Source organism: Gekko japonicus, unplaced genomic scaffold (assembly GCF_001447785.1).
Source record: "Gekko japonicus isolate JY-2015 unplaced genomic scaffold, Gekko_japonicus_V1.1 scaffold2136, whole genome shotgun sequence".
Taxonomy (NCBI): Eukaryota; Metazoa; Chordata; class Lepidosauria; order Squamata; family Gekkonidae; genus Gekko; species Gekko japonicus.
In genome coordinates, this window is record NW_015173201.1 from 166,173 (window position 1) to 187,555 (window position 21,383).

General features: G+C 47.4%; 2 protein-coding genes across 2 annotated transcripts in view; one reads left to right on the forward strand and one right to left on the reverse strand.

Annotated features, from left to right (window-relative positions):
- The window catches only part of IGFBPL1 (insulin like growth factor binding protein-like 1), a 39,402-nt gene extending 26,549 nt beyond the window's left edge, over positions 1 to 12,853 (forward strand). Inside the window, exons 2-5 of the mRNA XM_015422664.1 lie at positions 6,316 to 6,425; positions 6,713 to 6,829; positions 9,217 to 9,363; positions 12,674 to 12,853. Coding sequence (XP_015278150.1) covers positions 6,316 to 6,425; positions 6,713 to 6,829; positions 9,217 to 9,360 — 371 coding nt within the window. The 3' untranslated portion in view covers positions 9,361 to 9,363; positions 12,674 to 12,853. The remainder of the gene's footprint in view (positions 1 to 6,315; positions 6,426 to 6,712; positions 6,830 to 9,216; positions 9,364 to 12,673) is intronic.
- A 5,297-nt stretch (positions 12,854 to 18,150) lies between these two features.
- TOMM5 (translocase of outer mitochondrial membrane 5 homolog (yeast)) lies at positions 18,151 to 20,422 on the reverse strand. Its single transcript, XM_015422665.1, has 2 exons — positions 20,226 to 20,422; positions 18,151 to 18,574 (listed from the first exon to the last, which is right to left on the reverse strand). Exons 1-2 carry the CDS (start codon positions 20,344 to 20,346, stop codon positions 18,540 to 18,542), a joined length of 156 nt encoding a protein of 51 aa, XP_015278151.1. The 5' UTR covers positions 20,347 to 20,422; the 3' UTR covers positions 18,151 to 18,539.
- Between the last annotated feature and the right edge of the window lie 961 nt (positions 20,423 to 21,383).

The window sequence follows — 21,383 nt, forward strand, 5'->3', positions numbered from 1 at the left end:
TGGGGCTCTCCCCCCCCCATGGTTAGATTATTTCTCCTGTCCAGTATAGTTATCTGCATGCCCTTTTATCATTGGAACCTTGTGGGACCGATTTGAGTTTCACAATAGACAGTGGCTAATTAGCGAGTGGGACACCAGCTGAGCATTGTTGAATTTACTTACGCAGGAGAGTCGAGGTTCTGGTTGTGGAAGCCGGTACGAATTGTAAGCCAGGGAGAAACCTTAGTGTAAGGTGCAAGAGGTGTGGGGGCGGGGGTATGGCTGCCGAGAGCTAGGCAGTGTGATGAACCTAGAAACAGAGAGACAAAGTTTGAGTCCAGTGGCACTCATGAAAGCTCATATTGAATAAAACTTTGTTGGTCTTAAAGGTGCCGCTGGACTCAAACTTTGTTCTGATGCTACCCCCAACCTGGATCTAGAAACAGAGATTACAGAAGTCGGGGCAACACTTTGCCTCCATGTATGACTTCAAAAAAAATGTGCTGATCTTTTTGCTTAGATTTGCAACCTGAGAGAATGGCAGATGTTGCCGCTGTGCCATTCGTGTGGAAGAGGATGGGTTGCTGGGACCGGGAGGACTGGGCACGTCATTTTCATAGAACCCCATGTTCGGTTTTTGTTGGGATTCTTTTTGAGTAAGTTAGCAGTGTATTAAGAGACTGAAGTCCATGGTGTGTATTAAAATATAAAAGTTTACTATAAACCTAACATGGGGAAAAGGTACACAGGATATGAAAATAACGAAGAGCTAATATGTCTACAACCTTACAGCTAAAAGGTAAAACGGGAAGAGCCGAATGGCGTCTCCTCCTCTAGTCAGAACAAAGAACGGGAGGAGAAGCCAATATGCTAAAATACTTGACACCTTGGTTTCCAATCAGACTAGCAAATTAGCTCCAAAGTTCCCGGGCATCCTCTCGTCTAAACAGATTGGTTACAAACATGTGACTTAACAAACATCATTAACCCTGTAAATACTGAAGTGTTTTGACTTGTAACACCCAACAGTTTTTCAGGCATGCTTAATAAATTCTGAAATATAAATTCACCCCAGCTGCTAGAATCATTTATTTAGATATTTGTACTCTACTTTTCTCCCAATGGGGTCACAAAACAGCTTACAACACTATTCTGTCCCCCCCCCCTCCCTGGCCTTATATCGTCACAATCACCACCCTGTGAGATGGGTAAAGATCAGCTAGGGCTCCTGGCCCAAGGCCTCTCAGCCAGCTTCCATGGCAGGGTGGGAATTTGAACCTATGACTCCCAGAACCTATGACACTCCAACCACTATACCAATGCTGGCTGTATAGCACTGCCTTTTTTTATTTTTGCATTTGTGTGCATGTGTGCGTGCGCACACCCGTGCCTGAAAGTCATGGTGACCTCTGGAGACTCCTACTGGGGCATGGAGGATATTCAGAGAAGTGGCTTGATAGCCTGCCTCTGTATGGCACTGCCCTTTTCATATATGGATCTATGGCAATTTACAATAAAATTAAAACAAGACTGATGTCAAAGAATGACGAAGCCACCCACATAAACACATAGACTAACCGTGGATGTCGGAATAAGAAAAAAAATGGGAGAATGGTCACAGGTCTTCCACGGTGTGTCTAGTTCAGTGGGCGTACTGTGGGAGGAAAGCAGGGGGGCCCTGAGGAAATCCGCAAGCCTTACCACCTGTGTCCCCATCTAGATTTCTAAAAAACAGTCACTAAGGTGCTTTCGGTTTAGTTGGCCATCTAATCCGGTTGAGGTCAACAGGAGTTAAACAGCCTGAAGAAGTGTGCGTGGGCACAAAAGCGTATACCCAGAATTAAACTTTGCTGGCCTTAAAAGTGCCGCTGGCCTCAAACTGTGTTCCTTGAAATACTATCTATTATAGGTGCGTCATAAATCCATATGTGTGCTGGGAGCATGAATTTTTTTAAATGAACCATGGTGAAGCAGTTCTTCATAACCTCACTTCCCGACATGTTGTAGATGACGCCGCCTCATGTGGCGGCCATTTTGTGGTGGCATCCACCACCCTGTGTCAGTAGGCAACATCCCTGCTCCACCATCAAATCATTTGGAATCTTTGTTATTAAAGCCTGGTGAAATACACACGACCTACCCATAAAGAAGTGGAACTACAAACTCTTTATGTGTGTGGATCTGGTCTGTGTCCATGACTGTAAGCACAGAGCCTGGGAAATGGTAGTTATTCAGGATGAATAATAGGAGATGCAATCTTGTGTAGACATAAGATGGCTCCAAGCATCCAGCCAATAGCAGTGATCAAGGAGTTCCAGGAAAGGAAAAGACGTGCCGTATGCTGATTTGCTATATGCTAATTTTTACATGCATTTTACATTATTTCTACTACATCACACCAGCTCGCTCTCTCGCTCTCTCTTTTCCCCCTTAATTGGTGTTTTAAGAATCTAACATCCCTCCTTCACCATCAAATCATTTGGAATCTTTGTTATTAAAGCCTGGTAAGACACACACGACCTACCCATAAAGAAGCCTGAGTGGAACTACAAACTGTTTGTGTATGTGGATCTGGTCCGTGTCCATGACTGTAAGCACAGAGCCTGGGAAATGGTAGTTATTCAGGATGAATAATAGGAGATGCAATCTTGTGTAGACATAAGAGGGCTCCAAGCATCCAGCCAATAGCAGTGATCAAGGAGTTCCAGGAAAGGAAAAGACGTGCCGTATGCTGATTTGCTATATGCTAATTTTTACATGCATTTTACATGATTTCTACTACATCACACCAGCTCGCTCTCTCGCTCTCTCTTTTCCCCCTTAATTGGTGTTTTAAGAATCTAAGTTATCAAATTCATGTTGCCTATATGTAAAAAGGGGAGGGGAGGCTGCAAGGTGTAGCCCAAACTTGACAGGTCTCAGAAGATAAGCAGTCTTGGTGCTTGAATGGGAGACCACCAAAGAAGGTCTCAGAAGGTAAGCAGGGTTGACAGGTCTCAGAAGGTAAGCAGGGTTGGTGCTTGAATGGGAGACCACCAAAGAAGGCTCTGCAGAGGAAAGCAATGGCAAACCACCTCTGCTTCTCGCCTGCCTTGAAAGCCCCTTACTGGGATAGCCACAAGTCAGCTGCAACTTGACGGCTACGGCTCTTATGTACATACATGTAAAAATAGAAAAACTACTAAGCTGGTTTAGCAAAGGGATGGCTTAGGGTTCTTAAAGAACTAGAGCGTAGCACTTTTACATGGAGAGTGCCTATAAAACCCTAAGTTGGTTCTTGGGGATCCGTCCCTTGAACAGCAGCACTTTCACTGGTGTAAAGAGCCTGCTGCTGACAGGAGTTAAATATGGATCTGTGCGATCCAGCCCCCATCTCTCTTGCTCCACCTCATTCTTTTGTCTAAATTTAAAGAAACAAAGTCTGTCCTGAATATGTACTCCTGCCAGGTATGCCATATCATACACTCCCCCTTCTCCTCCTCCTCCTCCTCCTCCACCTCCTCCTGTTCCCATTCCATCAAAATGCCCTCCAGATACTTCTCCAGGAGGATCAGGACTCCTAATAACAACATGAGGGGAGATTCAAAGGTTTGTTGCAGGAGGGGGGAATAGGCTAAAATCACACACACACACCCCATTCCATCAGTGGGAAAGTCAGCAGGGTCCAACCCCACCAACCTTATAGTAGTACCACAGTAGTAGACCACTACAATATAGCACAAGCGCAGAACAAGAATATTTGGGTTTAAAATAAAAGTTAATTTTCTAAATCTTTATGTTGTTTTCTGTTAACCAAACAGATGTGAAAGGTTACATGAAACACCACGGTTATAACCAGGTAGGCCAGGCCCATCCTAGATTCTGTTGGAAAAATGAAGACCTGTGCGCTGTCCCCTGCCTCAAACTTCAGGAGGTTACCATAGATTTAGTCAGGACACAGAGCATCCTTTCCTTCCTGTTATCTGATTCTATCCCTTTGAAGTAGAAAGTTATTCTTAGGGACCTGTTTCGTTCCTTCTGTCTGGACATCTCTCTCCTGAGCACACATGCATCTCTACAAAAGAGGGAACAATGGATTCAGAGTGCCTTTCCCCTGCATCTATGTCCATCCTAGTTAGTTGGCTTAGATTAAGTCCCTATCTCTTATCTATCCTGTCTAGAATGGAGTTCCATATAATAAAATGATTCTTATTAGTTTTATAAATCTGATTACTGGCTCTGTGTAACTTTGCAAGACTGCTAGCACACCCAAAGCTTTGCTGCATGGTTAGCATAGTGCACTTGCTACTTTGATAGGTATTCCTGGCTGTATCAAAACCAGAGACTCCAACAGATCCCACCCTCTGTGGTCAGTAAATAGTTTGGCACCTACACTGGCTTCCAGGAACCCACAATATGGGAAGAACTTGACTAGTGTGAATCCAGCAACCTGTTTTCAGCACTGGCCAAATATTGACCATCCCTGCACCGGGCAACACGAGAATTGATTCATAAGTCAGTAGACGAATGTTGCACTTGTGCTTCTTGCTTGTATTTTGATGTGCACCAGAAACATTTCTTTGGCATACCCCAAGCATTAGCGCTCAAGTACTCAGCAAGCCGTTGACAGTCTTGGGAGCATCAGTCAATATATCCGGGAGACCGTAATGTCAAGTAAGACTGCCATTACAGTAATGCCATCTGTCATACGGCGCAGATTTATGGCCCACAAAAAAAGCATAAATTTGCACCAGAGGGACAGCCATATCTTAAAGCAGGTGTGAACAATTATGCTATTAAACCGCCAGACCCCTTGGAAGCAGACGGGACACAGCAGGTATTAATCTCAGGATCCAAGGGAATTGCTCCGGATTGCATAAGGGAGGCTTCATCTCCTTACAGACCCAGTTAAGTAGCATCAATACAAATATTCATTTGTCAGTGGTAATTTTACAGATGGGAGTTATCTCCTAACAGATGGTCTCCCCCCACACACACTGTTCTCTTCGTTTTCAAAGAGTGATGGGGACAGGGACAGCTGCTAACAGTGCAGAAGCCCGCGTCGTTTTGACGGCCAGCACGTTAAGAGCGTAACGGGCACATTGCTCCATATTTCCTCTGCATCTGTAGTGTGCTGGTACTGGCACCATGGGGTACAGGCTGCGGTGCTAAGCTCAGTTTCTGAGATGGGACTCAGGCAGGTACAATATTGTGTTTTCCGGAGACCAGCTTGAAAAATACCATCCTGTGATAGTTGTCGTGTGAAAGGGAAGAGTGCAAATGGGCAAGGGGGGAAAATGTGTCTGCTCCTTTCTCGGGGCTGTACAAAAAGAAAAAAAAACTGGACAAAAATTGCCTTAATTTCGCAAGAGAAGCCCATACAAGGAGGCCTGCCATTCCAGTGAAATGTTGCCATAGCTACAGCTAACAAAGCACTCTGCGTGAAGTAAAAAAAGGGGGGGGAGCACAAAGACACCTGAACCTTCGACATGCCGTGGACTGGCGATGGATGAGCGGGGTGGCCGGGGGGGGGGAGTCTTTTTCAGAGAAGGAGGGCTCGCTGTTTATGGTGTGCACACTTAATCTCACTGCTAAGGCTGTCTAGGGTTCGTATTGTTTCAGAACCTCTTTGAGCAAAAAGTTAATAGCGGGGCACACCCTGCCCAGTGTGCAAATAATTTAAGACAATCAAACCGTGTCTCCAATCTCTTTCTGCCTTCCGAAAAACTATTCTGGGTCTCAAAATTGGATAAAAACTCCATATTCCGTCACTGGATCACAGACTATCCAAGAGCATCATATTGGAGTCATGCTGGTGAAATGATTATTTGCACTCCTTCTGAGGGCCAGGCTCGGTCTGGCAGGGGGGGAGATCCATATGTCTATATTCACATTTGTTTCCATCTAAAAAGCATGGAGTGGAGGGAGGGAGTCCTGTATTAAAAACAGAGCAAGAGAGCACAAGCAAAGGGAGCTCTTCCAGCCGTAGCCTGTGATGGGGCAGAGGTTTCGCTCCCCTTGCCTACACGCTGGTCTTTGTTAGGAATAGACACATCCTGCTTTGAACCTGATCGAAAATTCTGTACCAGATTCCAAACGAAGTTTCCCACTGAACTGTTGAGTGGCATCTCCCTAGGGACGCCAAAGTCAGCTAGTTGAAGACAAATGGGTAATTCTCATTTGCACTGATCCAATAGTGAAGTGACTTTTAACAAAGGGATTGTTCAAACAAATTATTTTGAGAGCTGGCTTTCCACGCCGTAGAGTGCTTGCGTCCTACATCCGAGGCCGTGGCCAGCCATCCGCTCCTGTCTGTGAGAGCTGTAATTCTGAGACGTCCTTTTGTTTCCCTTCCAGCTCCTGCTATTGTGGTGCCACCCAAAAAAATCCACAATGTTACAGGCGCTCAAGTCTACCTGTCCTGTGAAGTGAAAGCCGTTCCAACCCCTATCATCACCTGGAAAAAGGTACGCCATAAGGTGATCCTTCGGAGGTGGCCCTTCCAAGATGGCCCCTGGGGCCATGTCCCTCAGGGAGAGGGTGCTGGATCCAGAACCAGCTGGACTTCTGGCTTGTGAGTAGGCTTCCCAAGGCTGCCTCGACAAATGCTGGGAGGTTCTAGGGGCATTGCCTGGGGTGGGTGGAGTTTGGGGACGTGACGTGATGTCACTTCCGGTCAATGTTCGAGGAATTCCCCCGAGTTCAAATGCTGAAAATCTAGGTTTATCATGTGCTGTCTTGGTAAACTCTACAGGTCATTGAATCCCCGAAGGGAGTGAAGGTCCTAGAAGAACTGCCTGGAGACAGAGTCAACATCGCAGTTCAGGTTCGGGGCGGACCTTCTAAACATGAGAGCACGGGCTGGGTTTTGGTAAGTTTGGGCATGGCAGAGTGGAAAGGCAGCTAACGGATGCTCCGTATGTCGCACAGTGATGGCGGCGCCAATGGAAAACCTTGGTCCTGAATGGAGGTAGAGGAAAGCGAATCAAAGCAAACCGGGGCTTGAGTTGACCCCTTATCCACATTGTGCCCACTGGGCTGCCCGACTGGCTAGCCCTTTCTAGTTTCAAAGCACAGTTTCCAGGCCATGCGTAGCAGATGTCAGGGAGGAGGAACTTTGTTGCGGGGGTCACAAGGATTGAGCACTTCTCCGGTGGAATTGTACCGTGGGGAAGGTTATAATTTTTTAAAAAAAGGAAAGCTAAAGTTTTCTAAGTGGTGCAGTGGCCTAGCCGTTCTCCCGAGTTTGGTGGCTCAAGGTGGTTCGCTTTTTCAAATGCTTTTCAGTTGTTTGTTTTTTCAAATGCTTTCGCTCCCCCTTTTTGTTGCCACTGTGGTATAACCACCAGCCACCCAGTGCCAGCTCACCTAAAGCAACATCCCCTGTGCAGGGACACTTTGCATAACGAACCCATACAGACTTAACAGCATACAGTACATATCACATCCATAGTTTAAATGCCTGTAATTTTTCTTGCTTTTTGAGGGTTTTGTTGTTGTAGTATTTTTCATATGTGTGTGTGTGTGCATTTGCGTGCACACCTGGAAGTCATGTCAACCTCTGGTGACTGACCCCTACTGGGGGACCTGGAGGATATTCAGAGAGGTGGCTGAATAAAGCCTGCCCCCGCCTCCTGCCTCTGGTATGCTAAGGAGGTCTCCCATCCAAGTTCTTGCCAGAGTTGGCCCTGCTTAGCTTCCGAGATCTGATGAGATCGGGCTTGCCTGGACTATCCAGGTCAGGGCATTTTTGTTGCTTGGTTGTTGTTGTTTTTTTACAAATACACTTGTTTGAGGACTTCTAGGGTTGTATGGCTGTATGGCTGCGAGAGGTGGACTATAAGGAAGGCTGAGCGCCGAAGAATAGATCCTTTTGAATTATGGTGCTGGAGAAGACTCTTAAGAGTCCCTTGGACTGCAAGAAGATCAAATCAGTCAATCCTAAAAGAAATCAACCCTGACTGTTCCCTGGAAGGCCAGATACTGAAGCTGAAGCTCAAATACTTTGGCCACCAAATGAGAAGGGATCACTCACTGGAGAAGACCCTGATGCTGGGGAAGATTGAAGGTCAAAGAAGACGGGGACGGCAAAGGATGAGATGGTTAGACAGTGTCATAGATACAACGAACATGAAGTTGAGCAAGCTCCGGAAGACAGAAGAGCCTGGCGTGATGTGGTCCATGGGGTCGCGAAGAGTCGGACTCGACTATGCGACTGAACAACAAAGGGCTGGAACAGTCAGTTGAGGAATAATCAGTTAAAAATCTTTTCCATCAATTAAAAAGGGTTCCCCAAATAGGGTCACATACCAGTTTGGTATAGGAGAGCCACTTTGGTGTAGTGGTTAAGAATGGTCAACTCTAATCTGGAGAACTGGGTTTGATTCCCCACTTCTCCACATGCAGCTGCTGTGTGGCCTTGGGCAAGCCACAGTTCTCTCAGAGCTGTTCCCTCAAGAGCAGTTCTCTCAGAGCTCTCTCAGCCCCACCTACCTCAGAGGGTGTCTGTTGTGGGGAGAGGAAGGGAGGATGATTGTAAGCCGCTCTGAGACTCCGAGTGAAGGGCGTGGTATAAATACAATCTCTTCTTCTGAAAAATGGTTGTTTGTATTTATTTATTTACATTATTTATAATCCACCTTTCTCACAGGGAGTCAAGGCGGGTTACACAGAGTGAGTCAGTACAGTCAACAAAATGGGACATTAACCAATGCATTAGGATTGTGGAAGTCTGGAACCACCAGAAAGATTTTGTAGCAGGTACTCATTTGCATATTAAGCGACACACCCCTAATGTAGCCAATCCTCCAAGAGCTTACAGTAGCTCCTGTAAGAAGAGCTCTGTAAGCTCTTGGAGGATTGGCTACATTAGGGGGTGTGGCCTAATATGCAAAGGAGTTCCTGCTACAAAAAGAGCCCAAAGTATTAACATGGCACATTAAGCGGCACAGAGACTACGTAGTAGGATCCTACTACAATATGTTATTTGAGTGTTACTACTTTAAAATCCTTAGGTACTGCATTCCCTGCACAGGAGAAAACATCCCTTTTGTGAACTTTTCTCCCTGTTTTACACATGTGGCAGTCAACTAAGAGTTAAGCTGTTGAATCACATGATTAATCTATAGGTTTCTTGAGCAGCCCTCATTTTGTGAAACAGACCTGAATCTACACAATGTAGAACTCACTCATCCACTGCATATAAACTGCATGCTAACCTTTGTTGCTGTTGTAATACTTTCCTTTGCCCCCTGCCAGATTAACCCACTGACAAAAGAAGATGAGGGTGTTTATCAGTGTCGTGCGACAAATATGGTGGGAGAAACTGAGGCAGAGGGAAGCATTAGAGTCCTGGATGCCAACAAGAAAGCGAATTTCCTGCCGTCTGAAGACATGAAGTAGCAGGTAATCTCAGTATTCCTAGTCCTCTTTGAGGCCCTTTTCACATCACTGTTCTAAACCGGATGTTATTCATTGTTGGCCCGATTTCGAGTGATACAGGACTTTGGCCCAATTTCAAGTAAAGCGATACAGGGACGGGGGTTTCAGCTGTCTCTGAAGTACTATAGTCATTTCAAACAGTGCCACATTTCCCCACCACCACCCTTTTTCGCTGCACGATCTTCCTCAGACTTTTTTTGGGAACAATCTAAGCTGAGCGCTATAGCACTAAACCAAGATAGCACTTCAGTGCTATAGCAGCATCTTTGAGATGCCTTGACTTCACTGACTCCACTGAGTCAATGGAGCCAAGGCATCTTAATGGGTTAAGACGCTGAACTGCAGGCTGTGGAAGAAATGCCTTGACTTGATTGAGTCAGTGCTTCTCAGTGGTGCCGCCGTAGCACTGATTAGCACTATAGCGCACACCTTAGAACATTATTTTTTAAAGTCCGAGGAAGATCACGTGGCCAAAAAGAGCAGGGTGGGGGGAGCGGCACTGTAGGAAGCGCTGTGGACATTTTAAACAGCACACCACAGTGATTCAGAAGCTCAACGAAGGGGTTGAAAACGGAAAAAAGCACTTTTCCCTCAAAAGCAGCTCAACCACGCTTTGCTAACGCGAGGCAAGCAGGTTTCTATGAACAGGTAAGTAAATTACGCCAGCAGCTGGTTACTAAAACGGGTCTGTCTGAAATGACAGGGGAAAATGTATTAGCAGCCAGTAAGAAGGAATAAGTATGATCAAGCACCATTCCATGTACTTTGGCTTTGTTTTGGCTAGGGATAGGGACTTGAGCTCAAGCCAAAGATTCCATCCTGGATTTCTCCCCCCCCCCCCCCCCCCCGGACGACAAAAAAGACACCAAAAAAACCACACTCCCCCCCCCCAAAAAGTGACCAAGTCAAAAGGAATTGCACAGAAATCCCACAGGGCCAGTTGAAAATAAGGAGGATTCTAGGAGTACAAGGGCACTGTGGACTCGTGCAGACAAGCTTGCTGCGGGAAACCATATCAGGATTGTTCTTTGAGTTCAGGGTGCTGGTAAGGTAAAGGTAAAGGTTCCCTTGCCTGAAAGCCAGTCAAATCCGACTCTAGGGTTGCGGTGCTCATCTCCGTTTCAAAGCCGAAGAGCCAGCGCTGTCCGAAGACGTTTCCGTGGCCATGTGGCCGGCATGACTAAACACCAAGGCGCACGGAACGCTGTTACCTTCCCACCGAAGTGGTACCTATTTATCTACTTGCAATTTCTTGCTTTCGAACTGCTAGGTTGGCAGGAGCTGGAACTAGAGACGGGAGCATCATGTTTAAAACAGGGTCCTGGTACTGACCTCTAAAGCCCACAGGACTTTGGGGCCACAGTTTCTTTGCGATCCCTTCCCCCTGTGCAAGCCTCTGCATGCTTTGAGGTCATCCAAGGAGATGCCACTTAGGAAGCCCCTGCCTTTTAACTCTGCTTTTTCCACAGGTTTGTATGATCAAACTCCTGTTGTGAACTCTGTACTGAGAATTCAGTCCCAGGCATGGTTCCAGTAGGGACCACAGCAGATGGGAAGTTTAGGCTTCAGCCTCCCTGTCCTCTGGTGCCATCTTCTTCACCAGAAACAGCCCAGGGGAGGCGCTACTTGCCCTCTTGGGGGCGCCATGTGCTCTGATGGAGTACACTTAGGTTTCCCCAGCAGGGTGAATGGCAGTCCCTGCGGCCGTTTCTGGTTGGGGAAATGGCACTGGGGAGAGGTTTGAGTCCCCTCTCTTGGCACGCCACAGTCCCAGTCCAAATCAGGCCAGCGTGTGCCTAGGATTAAGTTCCCAGCATGAAACTGACAATGTAAGTTTGATTGCAGGAATCTGGGGGGAACGTAATGTGTAGTTGGGTCCTGCCTTTATTTATTTACTTACTTCACTTGTACCCGGCCTTTTCTCCCCCAAAGGAGGACCCCAAAGCAGCTTATATCATTCTTCGCCAGTTTATCCTCACAACAACCCTGTGTGGTTGGTTAGGGTGAGAGTGTGTGGCTGGCCCCAGGTCACCCAGCAAGCTTCCGTGGCAGAGTGGGGATTTGAACCTGGCTGTCCTAGATTCCAATCTGACACTCTAAGCACTGCACCACACTGGCTGCCTTTAGAGGCAAGTGGGCGGTTTCAGGGAACAGGGCAGAGCCTTCGCAGTAGTTGTTCCTCACTATGGTTTGGATCCCTGACCTGGACAGCCCAAGCTAGCCCCCGATCCTGTCAGATCTCAGAAGCTAAGCAGGGTCAGCCTAGTATTTGGAAGGGCGGCCTCCAAGGAATACCAGGGTCGTGACACAGAGGCAGGCAATGGCAAACCACCTCTGAAACGTCTCCTGCCTTTAAAAACACAAGTCTACCTCTCCACCTAGTGGTGCAATAAGGCTAAAAGAGCTAGAACTTCTCGCTGCCAGACAATCTTAGGATCTCCTGGCTATTCTACACACAGTGCCACACGATAATTAATTAATTAATGGTTTGGATCCAGGCAGCATCCATAACTGTCTTTACTCCAGCCACACTCCTTCACATAAGAACATAAGAGATGCCAATGTTGGATCAGGCCAAAGGCCCATCCAGTCCAACACTCTGTATCACACAGTGGCCAGAAATACCAGTGCCATCAGGAGGTCCACCAGTGGGGCCAGGACATTAGAAGCCATCCCACTGTTGACCCCACAAAGCACCAAGATGACAGAGCATCACTTGCCCCAGAGTCCCAATCTATACCTTGTGGCTAATAGCCACTGATGGACCTCTGCTCCATATGCTTATCTAATTCCCTTTTGAAGCCGTCCATGGTTCTGCTTTTCCTGACTTCCTGGGGGGCGGGGGGGGAAAACAGACCGAAGACAAACAGGGAGATTAAAGAACGTGTGGAGTCCCGTGGCAGTATCCAGAGAAAAAAGACCATCCTTTATGTTGCCAAAGGACAGGGTGATAAATGGGGATAAAGAGAGCAAAGTGTGCTATGGAGTACAAAACATGGAGAAAAGGAGGAGTTAAGAGACAGGAGAAAGGTATTTGGGCAAGCAAAGGAAGAAAGACAGCAACATGAGGTGCGGGGAAGAGTTCTTAAAGAAGGGATTTGTAAAAGTGAGTGAAAAGAAGTGATCCGGTTGTTAAAAATTGGCCCTCAGAGCTCACTTGGGGGTGTTCTGCTCCCTGATTTGAAGGATTTTATATACAGGCGAGCATCCATAATATAGGTGTCTGGGCTGTCACTAGATTACAGCTTCTCCCCCCCCCTTCATCTCCCTCTAGGATGAAGCGATTTAATGACTTCTGAGAGAATCCCAGCCCAGCCCAGCCCAGCTGATTTTGCTGTCTTACTTGCAGAGGATTCAGACACCGGCTTGATCGTTGCTCTTACCAATGTACTGCAGGTTGTTTTTTTTCTGATTAATAATGTAGTTGAGAATGCAACAGCAACGCTCAATAAAGCATGGGGTTTTTTACCATTTTAATCTGTTTCTTTTTATTGGCATAGGCCTAGACTCACAGCAGTCTACACCTAGATATAGAGCACCGGATGACATCCTTGCTTCATAGCAGCACGACAGACGCAAATATCAACAATAAGCCCTTCCTCTATTTTTTCAGTGAACTCTTAAATGATTTAACGGCATTTTCATCCTGCCTTTCTCGTCCTCCCTTATTCACCCCCTCCTCCATTTTATCCTCACAACAACCCTGTGAAGTAGGCTAGGCTGAGAACGAATGACTGGACCAAGGTCCCCCCAGAACAAGAAACAGAATCCCATGTATCTACTAAAGGCCGAGTTCCGTGACAAAAACCCATAGGGTCTTATTGAGGTTAACTGATGTGGTTAGTCCAGTCACCATTAGTTAGCAGAGCGCTTAAATAAAGCTACAAACGCAGCAGTGTCACTTTACCAGGTTGCTCAGCTTACAAAGCTACACAGAGCCACATTGCAAGTTTAGAAGGGAAATACTTCTCTCTTTATTTGAGAAGTATACTTTGGATAGGAAAGAGTAGGGACATGATAGAGTACTAACTTAGAAGCTAAAGGATGGAAGCAGATGGCGAGAGGCCCATCTGCCTCGTGGTGCCAAGAGAGTGCTGCATGCCTCTCTCTTGGCGCTTGCAGGAAGAAAGCTTGTCTTCATCTGCATGTGAGAGAAGAAGGAAGGGGAAACGGTCCCTGAGAGCACAATCTGCATTTCAAAGGGGACAGTGGCAGAAGAGTAAAGACAGCTATCTAGTCTCTCTTGCCACTCAGTCTGGAGGTCTGAGACAGGGGACATTGCATCTGGAACTTCCAACAGATCTTAGATCAATTTTGCAATTATCCATCAGCATATGTTTGCAAAGCCTTTAACTTGATGCTTGTTATCCCAAAAGGGAAACCTACCCCAGTAGGGGCAGATCACTAGCGTCACCTGACAGGGAATGAACTGCAAAAACTGTTGCATTCTAGTTGCATTCTACTAAAATCTGCCAGCTTCTATTTTCCTCCCATGTCTGTCTGGGCATCTGTCCTCCTTAGCAGGGGGAGATAGGCAGATTCAAAGGACTGCACCTCGTCAGTGAGATATGCAATGTATGATATCTTTTGTAATGTGTTAGCTATAAGAGAAGTTAATTCTGCCAACACAAAAAAGTAGGGTTGCCAAAACCGCCCCCAGGTTTGGCAGGGGTCCCCCGCTTTGGGGGGGCTTGTACCCGCTGCCGGCCAGCTGGCCGCCAGGGGAAGCCCTGCCCCCCAAGCCCCAACACCTGCAGCCACCCCTCTCCCAATGCCCCCCAAAGTCCCCCGCTGGGGGTGAAGATAGGACTTGGCAACCCTACAAAAAAGTCTTGGGTGTCAAGTCTGCATTGCTGTCTCCTTCTCAGGAGGTTGTGTGTGTTGTGTAGAGGTCGCTGGCGGTTCTTCCTCTTGAAGCAGACTAAAACGTACTTGGATGCTGGCGAGATGCAATTTATTTATTTATTTGATTATATTTATACCCCGCACTCCCCGCGAATGGGCTCAGGGCAGCTTACACAGGCACAAAGTGCGTACAAGAGACTCGAGGGGATTTATAAAACGATCCATCTTAGCCTGCTTTAGTTTTAGGGCCTCATCAACTGGGGAAGGGCGAGACCTTTTCTTACCCACAGCTACAGAGACTTTATGCCCCTTCCCTCAGAGACTACTACAACTCTGGCTCTTGGAAAAACCTACCATAAATATTTCAAGGACACCTCCCCCGCAGCCCGAAAGAAAAATATACCCAGAGACCTGGCTGTGACATCTGCCACCCCCACTGATGGCCAGGGTTGATTCTGCTGATCTGGCTGGCTAGACGGGTGCCCCCTGCCTCCCTCACCACTCCATTTGCATTCCCTCCCGAAGCTGAGCACTCGGTGGAAAAGGACAAGCATCCCAGACAGGAGTGTACCATTCTTCGGTCAAGGGTATACAAAAATCCCATGTAATACCTTTTATTAGGGTCACCCACAATGACATAAAGCCTCGTGTAAGAGATTTTGCTTATCAGAATTCTTCGTAGGGCACCCTGACCTGGAGAGCCCAGGCAAGCCCGATCTCGTCACATCTTGGAAGCTGAGCAGGGTTGACTCTGGCAAGTACTTGGATGGGAGACCTCCTTGGAATGCCAGCAGTCGGGAAGCGGGGGCAGGCTTTATTCAGCCACCCCTCTGAATATCCTCCAGGCCCCCAGTAGGGGCCAGTCACCAGAGGTCGCCACGACTTCCAGGTCCACAGACACTCACACATGCACATATGAAAAATACAAAAAACCTCCCTCTACATAAAGGCTAGATATTGCAAAAAGGGAAGGGGGAAAAAAAAGGTTTTTCCAAGTCACCTAGCAAGCTTCAAAGACATGTGGGGACTGGGCCCGGTCTCCCAGACCCAGCTCCAAGACTCTGACCACCACATCAGCTCCATAGCCGTGGAGAAGCTATGGCCGTTTTAGTTTCTGATTGGACCCAGGGCGTAGGAGCTTCTGTGCTAGATTGAGCATATAATAGCACAAGAGAACCAGTGTGATGTAGTGGTTAGTTCTGGATTAAGATCTGGGCACCAGTGTTCCCTCTAAGCTGAGTTAGTGTGAGCTAGCTCAGAGTTTTTTAGCCTTCGGCTCACACATTTTTGTCCTAGCTCAAGAAGGATGGCTCCAGTGCAAACTAATTTATGCAGCAGCCAAATTGCTCGCTCACAACCTTAATGCCGGTAGCTCAGAAAATAGAATTTTTGCTCACAAGACTCTACAGCTTAGGGGGAACATTGCTGGGCACCCCAGGTTCGAATCCCGCACTCGTGCCATGGAAGCTCGCTGGGTGAACTTGGGCCAGTCACGCACTTTCAGCCTAAACCACCTCACAGGGCTGTTGTGAAGAAAAAATGGGAGTGGAGAACAATTTCAGTCACTTTGTGTCCCCATTGGGAAGAAAGGTGGGATATAAATTATATAAATAAAATAAAAATAATATAAAAAGAGATTGCTTTTTTCCTCTAGATGTAGCCTCCGCCTAACACGTAAAATCCAGATTTTTTTCCCCCAGTTCCTTTCTGTCTCCCCTGGGAAAAGCATCACTGGCTTAATTTCTGCTGAGCTAAGATGCTGTTCAAAGTATAGAAATAGAGGCAGAAAGGAAGGATAATGGCCCCAATTAACACTCCTTCTGATAAGCCCAGCCATTTGGGCATTACAGTAGCATCCCTTGAGATTCCGTCTTGCCCTTTTCACTCTGTGCATTGCCCATCCTACCTGACACAGCCATAGCTAATGTAGACAGCACAATTTTCTAGCAATCTGCTGCCTACCTTCCTAAGAAATCTGTATGACAATCCGCCAAACTATCCAGAAAGAGACAATCGCTGGTTGCTGCTGCCCCCTGGTGGCTCAAATACACTCAGACACAGCACAATTGCTTGTCGGCTTTAAAAAGCAATTGTGTTTTAACTGCTCCGTAATGGGTTTCTGGCTGTTTTACTGTCACTATAGTAATGAATCTTGCATGACGGAGCAATCAGAAAGGGGGAAGGGAATGTATGTGGTCGAGACACTGCTCTCTGAAGGCCCACTAATAAGATTGCCAGCATTTTAATAGCATCAGAATTGCTTTGCGGAGTCAGACCGATGTCTTGAATCCAGTGACAAGCCAGATGCTCTGCAAGTTCACAAGGAGGGCATCAAGGTGGCGGCCTTCTCCTGTGTGTCCTCCAGCACCTGCTATTCAGAGGTACCCTGTCTCTGAATGCAGAAGTTCCATTTAGATAATATCACTGATTATGGTGACTGGTGCCTATGCCAAAAAACGTAAGTCCACTGGCACTGGCCAAAGCGACAAAACCAGGGAATCTCTATTTACTTGTGTAAGTGTACACACAAAAAATAACATTGTTCAACAGATTGATGAAAAAAGGAAAACATGTACACACACACAAATCCTAAGAACTGAATGTGTCAGTTAAAGAAAAAGGGGGAGAGGGATAACTAGCCTGCTTAAGGGCCCAAGAGTTTTTAGAATCCTAGAAGCGAAATCTCACACTGATGGAACTTCCAGATCGCTTCCTTGCCTGCCGTTCCTCACAGCCCCCATCCACTTGTTCCCTCTAATAAGCAAAAAATCGTAACCTGTGCGTGTCGCAAAGGAAACCACCTACAAAGAAGGTAGGGATTTTATATTTTTTATTGCACACGGTGGGGATGATTCTCTAGATATGCAGCATAAAATCTGCCACTTGAAAACACAAATAGCCCAGTAAGGACTGAGACGCTTGCTGCCTGTGGAATGCTGAGAGCAGCTGAACCAGGCAAAGGAGGGAGGGGGGGGGGAACAGAAGATGGGGCCCATAAGAGTTTACGGTATCAGAGTGAGGTAGCTGGATCTTGCACTCTGCACCGCTCCCCCCACCCTGCCAGTTTGTTCCATATATCAGCAAATTTCAGGGGTGAGTATACACCTGGGGATTCCCCAGCATCCCATTGTTTAACTAGAAGAAGAAGAGATTGGATTTATACCCTGCCCTTCACTTGGAGTCTCAGAGCGGCTTCCAAACTCCTTTCCCTTCCCCTCCCCACAACAGACACCCTGTGAGGTGGGTGGGGCTGAGAGAGCTCTTAACAGAAACTGCTCTTTTTCAAGGGCAGCTGTGCCAGAGCTTGTGACTGATCCAAGGTCACATCAGCAGGTGCAAGTGGAGGAGTGGGGAATCAAACCCGGTTCTCCCAGATTAGAGTCCGCACACTTAACCACTACTCCAAACTGGCTCTCTAAACTAAAAAAACAACCCTACTATCTCCTCACATGGAAACAAATAAAGATGGACCGTGATAGCTGCTCTCCAAGAGACATGAAATACTGATGACAGCTCAGGATCAGTTAAAGGGAGAAGGGGGGAATGGAGAAGAAAGCTACGGTAGACATCCCTTCCAAAGAGCGTAACAAGGGAGGCATAAAACAATCCCATCTCACACCGTTTCAGGTTCAGGGCCAGCTGAGCTCCTTTCCCACCACCGACGCCTGAATCTCCGAGGTAAGCTGATAAGGGAGCAGATATTTAAGAATGCCGAAGGGCTGCAATTTGGGGCTAGCTGAGCTATCCCAGGGCTCAGCAATCCTGTGCTAGAGGGAGTTCCCAAGAGATTATCTCACCACAGGCCCCGCTCCCACTATTCTGTCTCCTGTGAACAAGAGACGATCAAGAGCAGAGGGGGGGGGAGTCCAGCATACTGGATTTTATCTAAATATTTCAGAACACTCATTTCAGAACAGACAATCCACTTTATTTCAGCCATTCAAACATCACACGAGTCTTCACGAGACACATTTAAGACAAGTCGACTGACAACCGCGTCACTGTGACAGCTCAGAGGTAGCGCCATTCCAAAGCACTCTGTTTAGCATTTTCCTCCACATCAGGGTGGATAAGACCTTTGAAGCCAATACCAGCATAAAGAGGCTTCATTCTGACACACGGAGAGAACCGAAGCGTGCTCCAAAAGTCTGATGAGGAAAAAAAAGATAACATTCTTTTCTGGTGTTCACCAGCTTCACAATCATCGTTGCAAGAAATGCTTCGACCAGTTTGACAAAACTCGCAACAGCAATGCAGCTTCGTCTTCCATTCACAGGCCATCCGCAAAGCCCTTCTCATATGCTGTCCAGCTTCTTTAAGATGTAGGGAGCTGAAGAAAGAGACACATCACTTTAAAAAAAAAAGCCATCTAAGCTAGTGGACAACATCAACGATGTGCAGTATCATGTGCAGTATCAAGTTGGTTGCATTCGGCACTAACTGAAAGCTTTTGAACCTTCAAGGCTTGCATATATCTCAGTTTTCCCCTAAATTTCCAACACCCCCCCCCCAAGAACTTTGTTGAAGGCTTTGTATCTCTAGCCATTCATACTATGCATGCTACACTGTGGAAAGAAGACTCCAGGGTCAAACAGATTGCAGCTGGCCACAACAACCAGCCAAAGTTTGTGATCACCTTTCTTGGGAGAGGGGTCTTGTTTGTGACATCACACTGAGCTTCCATAGCACCCCAAGCATCTCTGCAGTCCAAACCTTGGGAGGACCCCTCTTACCCCCTCCAACATCAGGAAGAGGGCAAGAGATCCCGTTCTGCTTTGCTTCTTAAAGACTCACAACATTTGTGGCAGGTATTCTGAAGAAGTGAGCAATGACTCACAAAAGCTCACCCCCTGCCACAAATTTTTTAATCAAGGTGCTACTGGTCTCTTCCTCTTTTCTACTGCTGCAGACAGACTGACACGGCGACCCGTCTTGATTTATCTGAAGAAGAGAGCAGTAACTCACGAAAGCTCATCCCCTGCCACATATTTTGCTAGTCTTTAAGGTGCTCCTGAAAAACACAAAAAGGCTCTACATCTGACAATAGGACTACAGATAAGATTAGAATTTCAACAGCCAATCCACATGCAAAAGAACCTCCTCAGGAAATAGGAAACATCACACCATGTTAAGATCATGTCTAAAATAGAATGGACTGGGTGACAGATTCCTGTTTCCACATTTTAAAAACTCCATACCAACAAAACAAACAACCACAGCAAGAAGACACTTCTCCCACCTCGCCCCTGGCTCACCATGCTTTTTATTTGCAATACATGGACTTTTAAAAACAGAACCTTGCATCTGCAGTCTTGACTGCCACCCAGTCCAAAGATCCCACATGTACGGGTCATGTCTGAAATGCACTAGACGACCCTACCCACACTTACACACCAGTGTGCAATCCTTCCGGTCTAAAGTCAAAAAAAGTAGCAAGGTGTCATGTTAAAGTACCTCTGCAGCATGCATCACCCGTGGGGGAGATGAGTTCTCTGTGGCAATCTGGAAGGCTTAACACTCTGTCAGTTTTCTGAAAAGCGAACGAGGCTGGCGGTAGCCCCGGACCTGCCAGAGATGCCACCTTCTCTCCACTGCCCTGAGGTCGGCGCCTTAAAGGTCCGCGACCTGCTTTGAGAAGGCAACTCCAGCATGACTCCAAGGCAGGGTTGCCAGCTCCAGGCTTGGAAATACCTGGAAATTTGGGGGTGGAGCCTGGAGAGGGCAGGGTTTGGGGAGGAGAGGATCCTGAGCAGGGTATGTCTTACAGCCCACCTTCCAAAGCAGCCATTTCCTCCAGGGAAACGGATCTCTATAGCCTGGAGATCCTTTGGAATCCCAGAAGATCGCCCAACCACCACCTGGAGGCTGGCAACGCTACAAGTCCAAGGCAACCTACGCCTTTCTCTGCACGTGTCAGGAGGCCGTGTCTTGCGCATGCGCTCCGCCTATTCCCGGTCAGTGGCAGCACGCAGGATACTCACTGAGCCGAAGCACCGCCACGTAGATGAGAAAGTTGCGGACCGAGGAGAGAACGTCCTCCCGCATCTTCCGCTTCAGCTCCTCCGGGTCCAGCTTCGGCCCCAGCCCTTCGATGCGGAACATCCTCGAGCCTCCTTCCCGCTCCGCAGTCCCTTCTGAGTTCCGCACGTCCCGCAGGAAGCTCCAGGCTGTTCTTCCCCTCGACGCCCCGCCTCTCTACGGGTCCCCGCTGTGGACATACAACGCGTTTCTTCTCTCGTCACCCAGAGCGAGAAAAAGAGGAAGGCGGGAGGAATGACTGTAGAGTTACACATTAAAAGAGCCTCTATCGACACTTCCGGTCAAAAATTGAACCGACTCTCCACTCTGACTTCTATGGCAAAAAAGTATATCGCCTTTTCACCATCGAGACGCCGAGGGAGGGAGTGGTACCGTGGTGTCTCCCAAGTCGGTGCCATTCTTGGCACAGTCATCCTCGTCTAAATCCGGTGGCAGTAGTGAAGTCAATGAGCAACCACGTGGCTCAGTTACCCCCCCCCCAAAAAAAGTAGAAGCGAAAACAAAAGTTATTCATTATTGTGGGGGGATTTGGAGGATTTGAAGTTTTTTTTAAAAATCGGATTGACTTGCAAATCTTCCTTGCACCAGGAGGAAGCAAATAAACTGTCCAGTATTCTTGTTTCTTACCCATATCTTGGGGATCATCACTATTCCATCAGTGGCTATTAGCCACAAGGTATAGATAGGGACTCTGGGGCAAGTGATGCTCTGTCATCTTGGTGCTTGGGGGCGGGGTCAACAGTGGGATGGCTTCTAATGTCCTGGCCCCACTGGTGGACCTCCTGATGGCACCTGGTATTTCTGGCCACTGTGGGATACAGAGTGTTGGACTGGATGGGCCTTTGGCCTGATCCAACATTGGCATCTCTTATGTTCTTATGTTATGTTCTTATCATATAGTGAGGCTGTGAAAAAGCATGTTCATATTGCGGGGTGGGGAGGAGACGACCCTGACAGCACTTTATAAAACGCTTCGCAATGTCGTATAGCAGACACCAGCGGATAGGGTTGCCAGCTCTAGTTTGGGAAATTCCTGGAGATTTGGGGGGGTCGAGTCTGGGGACGGTGGGGGTTGGGAAGGGGAGAGACGTCAGTGGTGT

Bases quoted from the DNA above. Each gene is read 5' to 3' on its own strand.
- TOMM5 (XM_015422665.1), bottom strand. From the start codon at position 20,346: ATGTTCCGCATCGAAGGGCTGGGGCCGAAGCTGGACCCGGAGGAGCTG. The intron at 18,575-20,225 runs GTGAGTATCCTG...CTCTTTCTTCAG, and splicing joins CGTGGCGGTGCTTCGGCTCA to CTCCCTACATCTTAAAGAAG.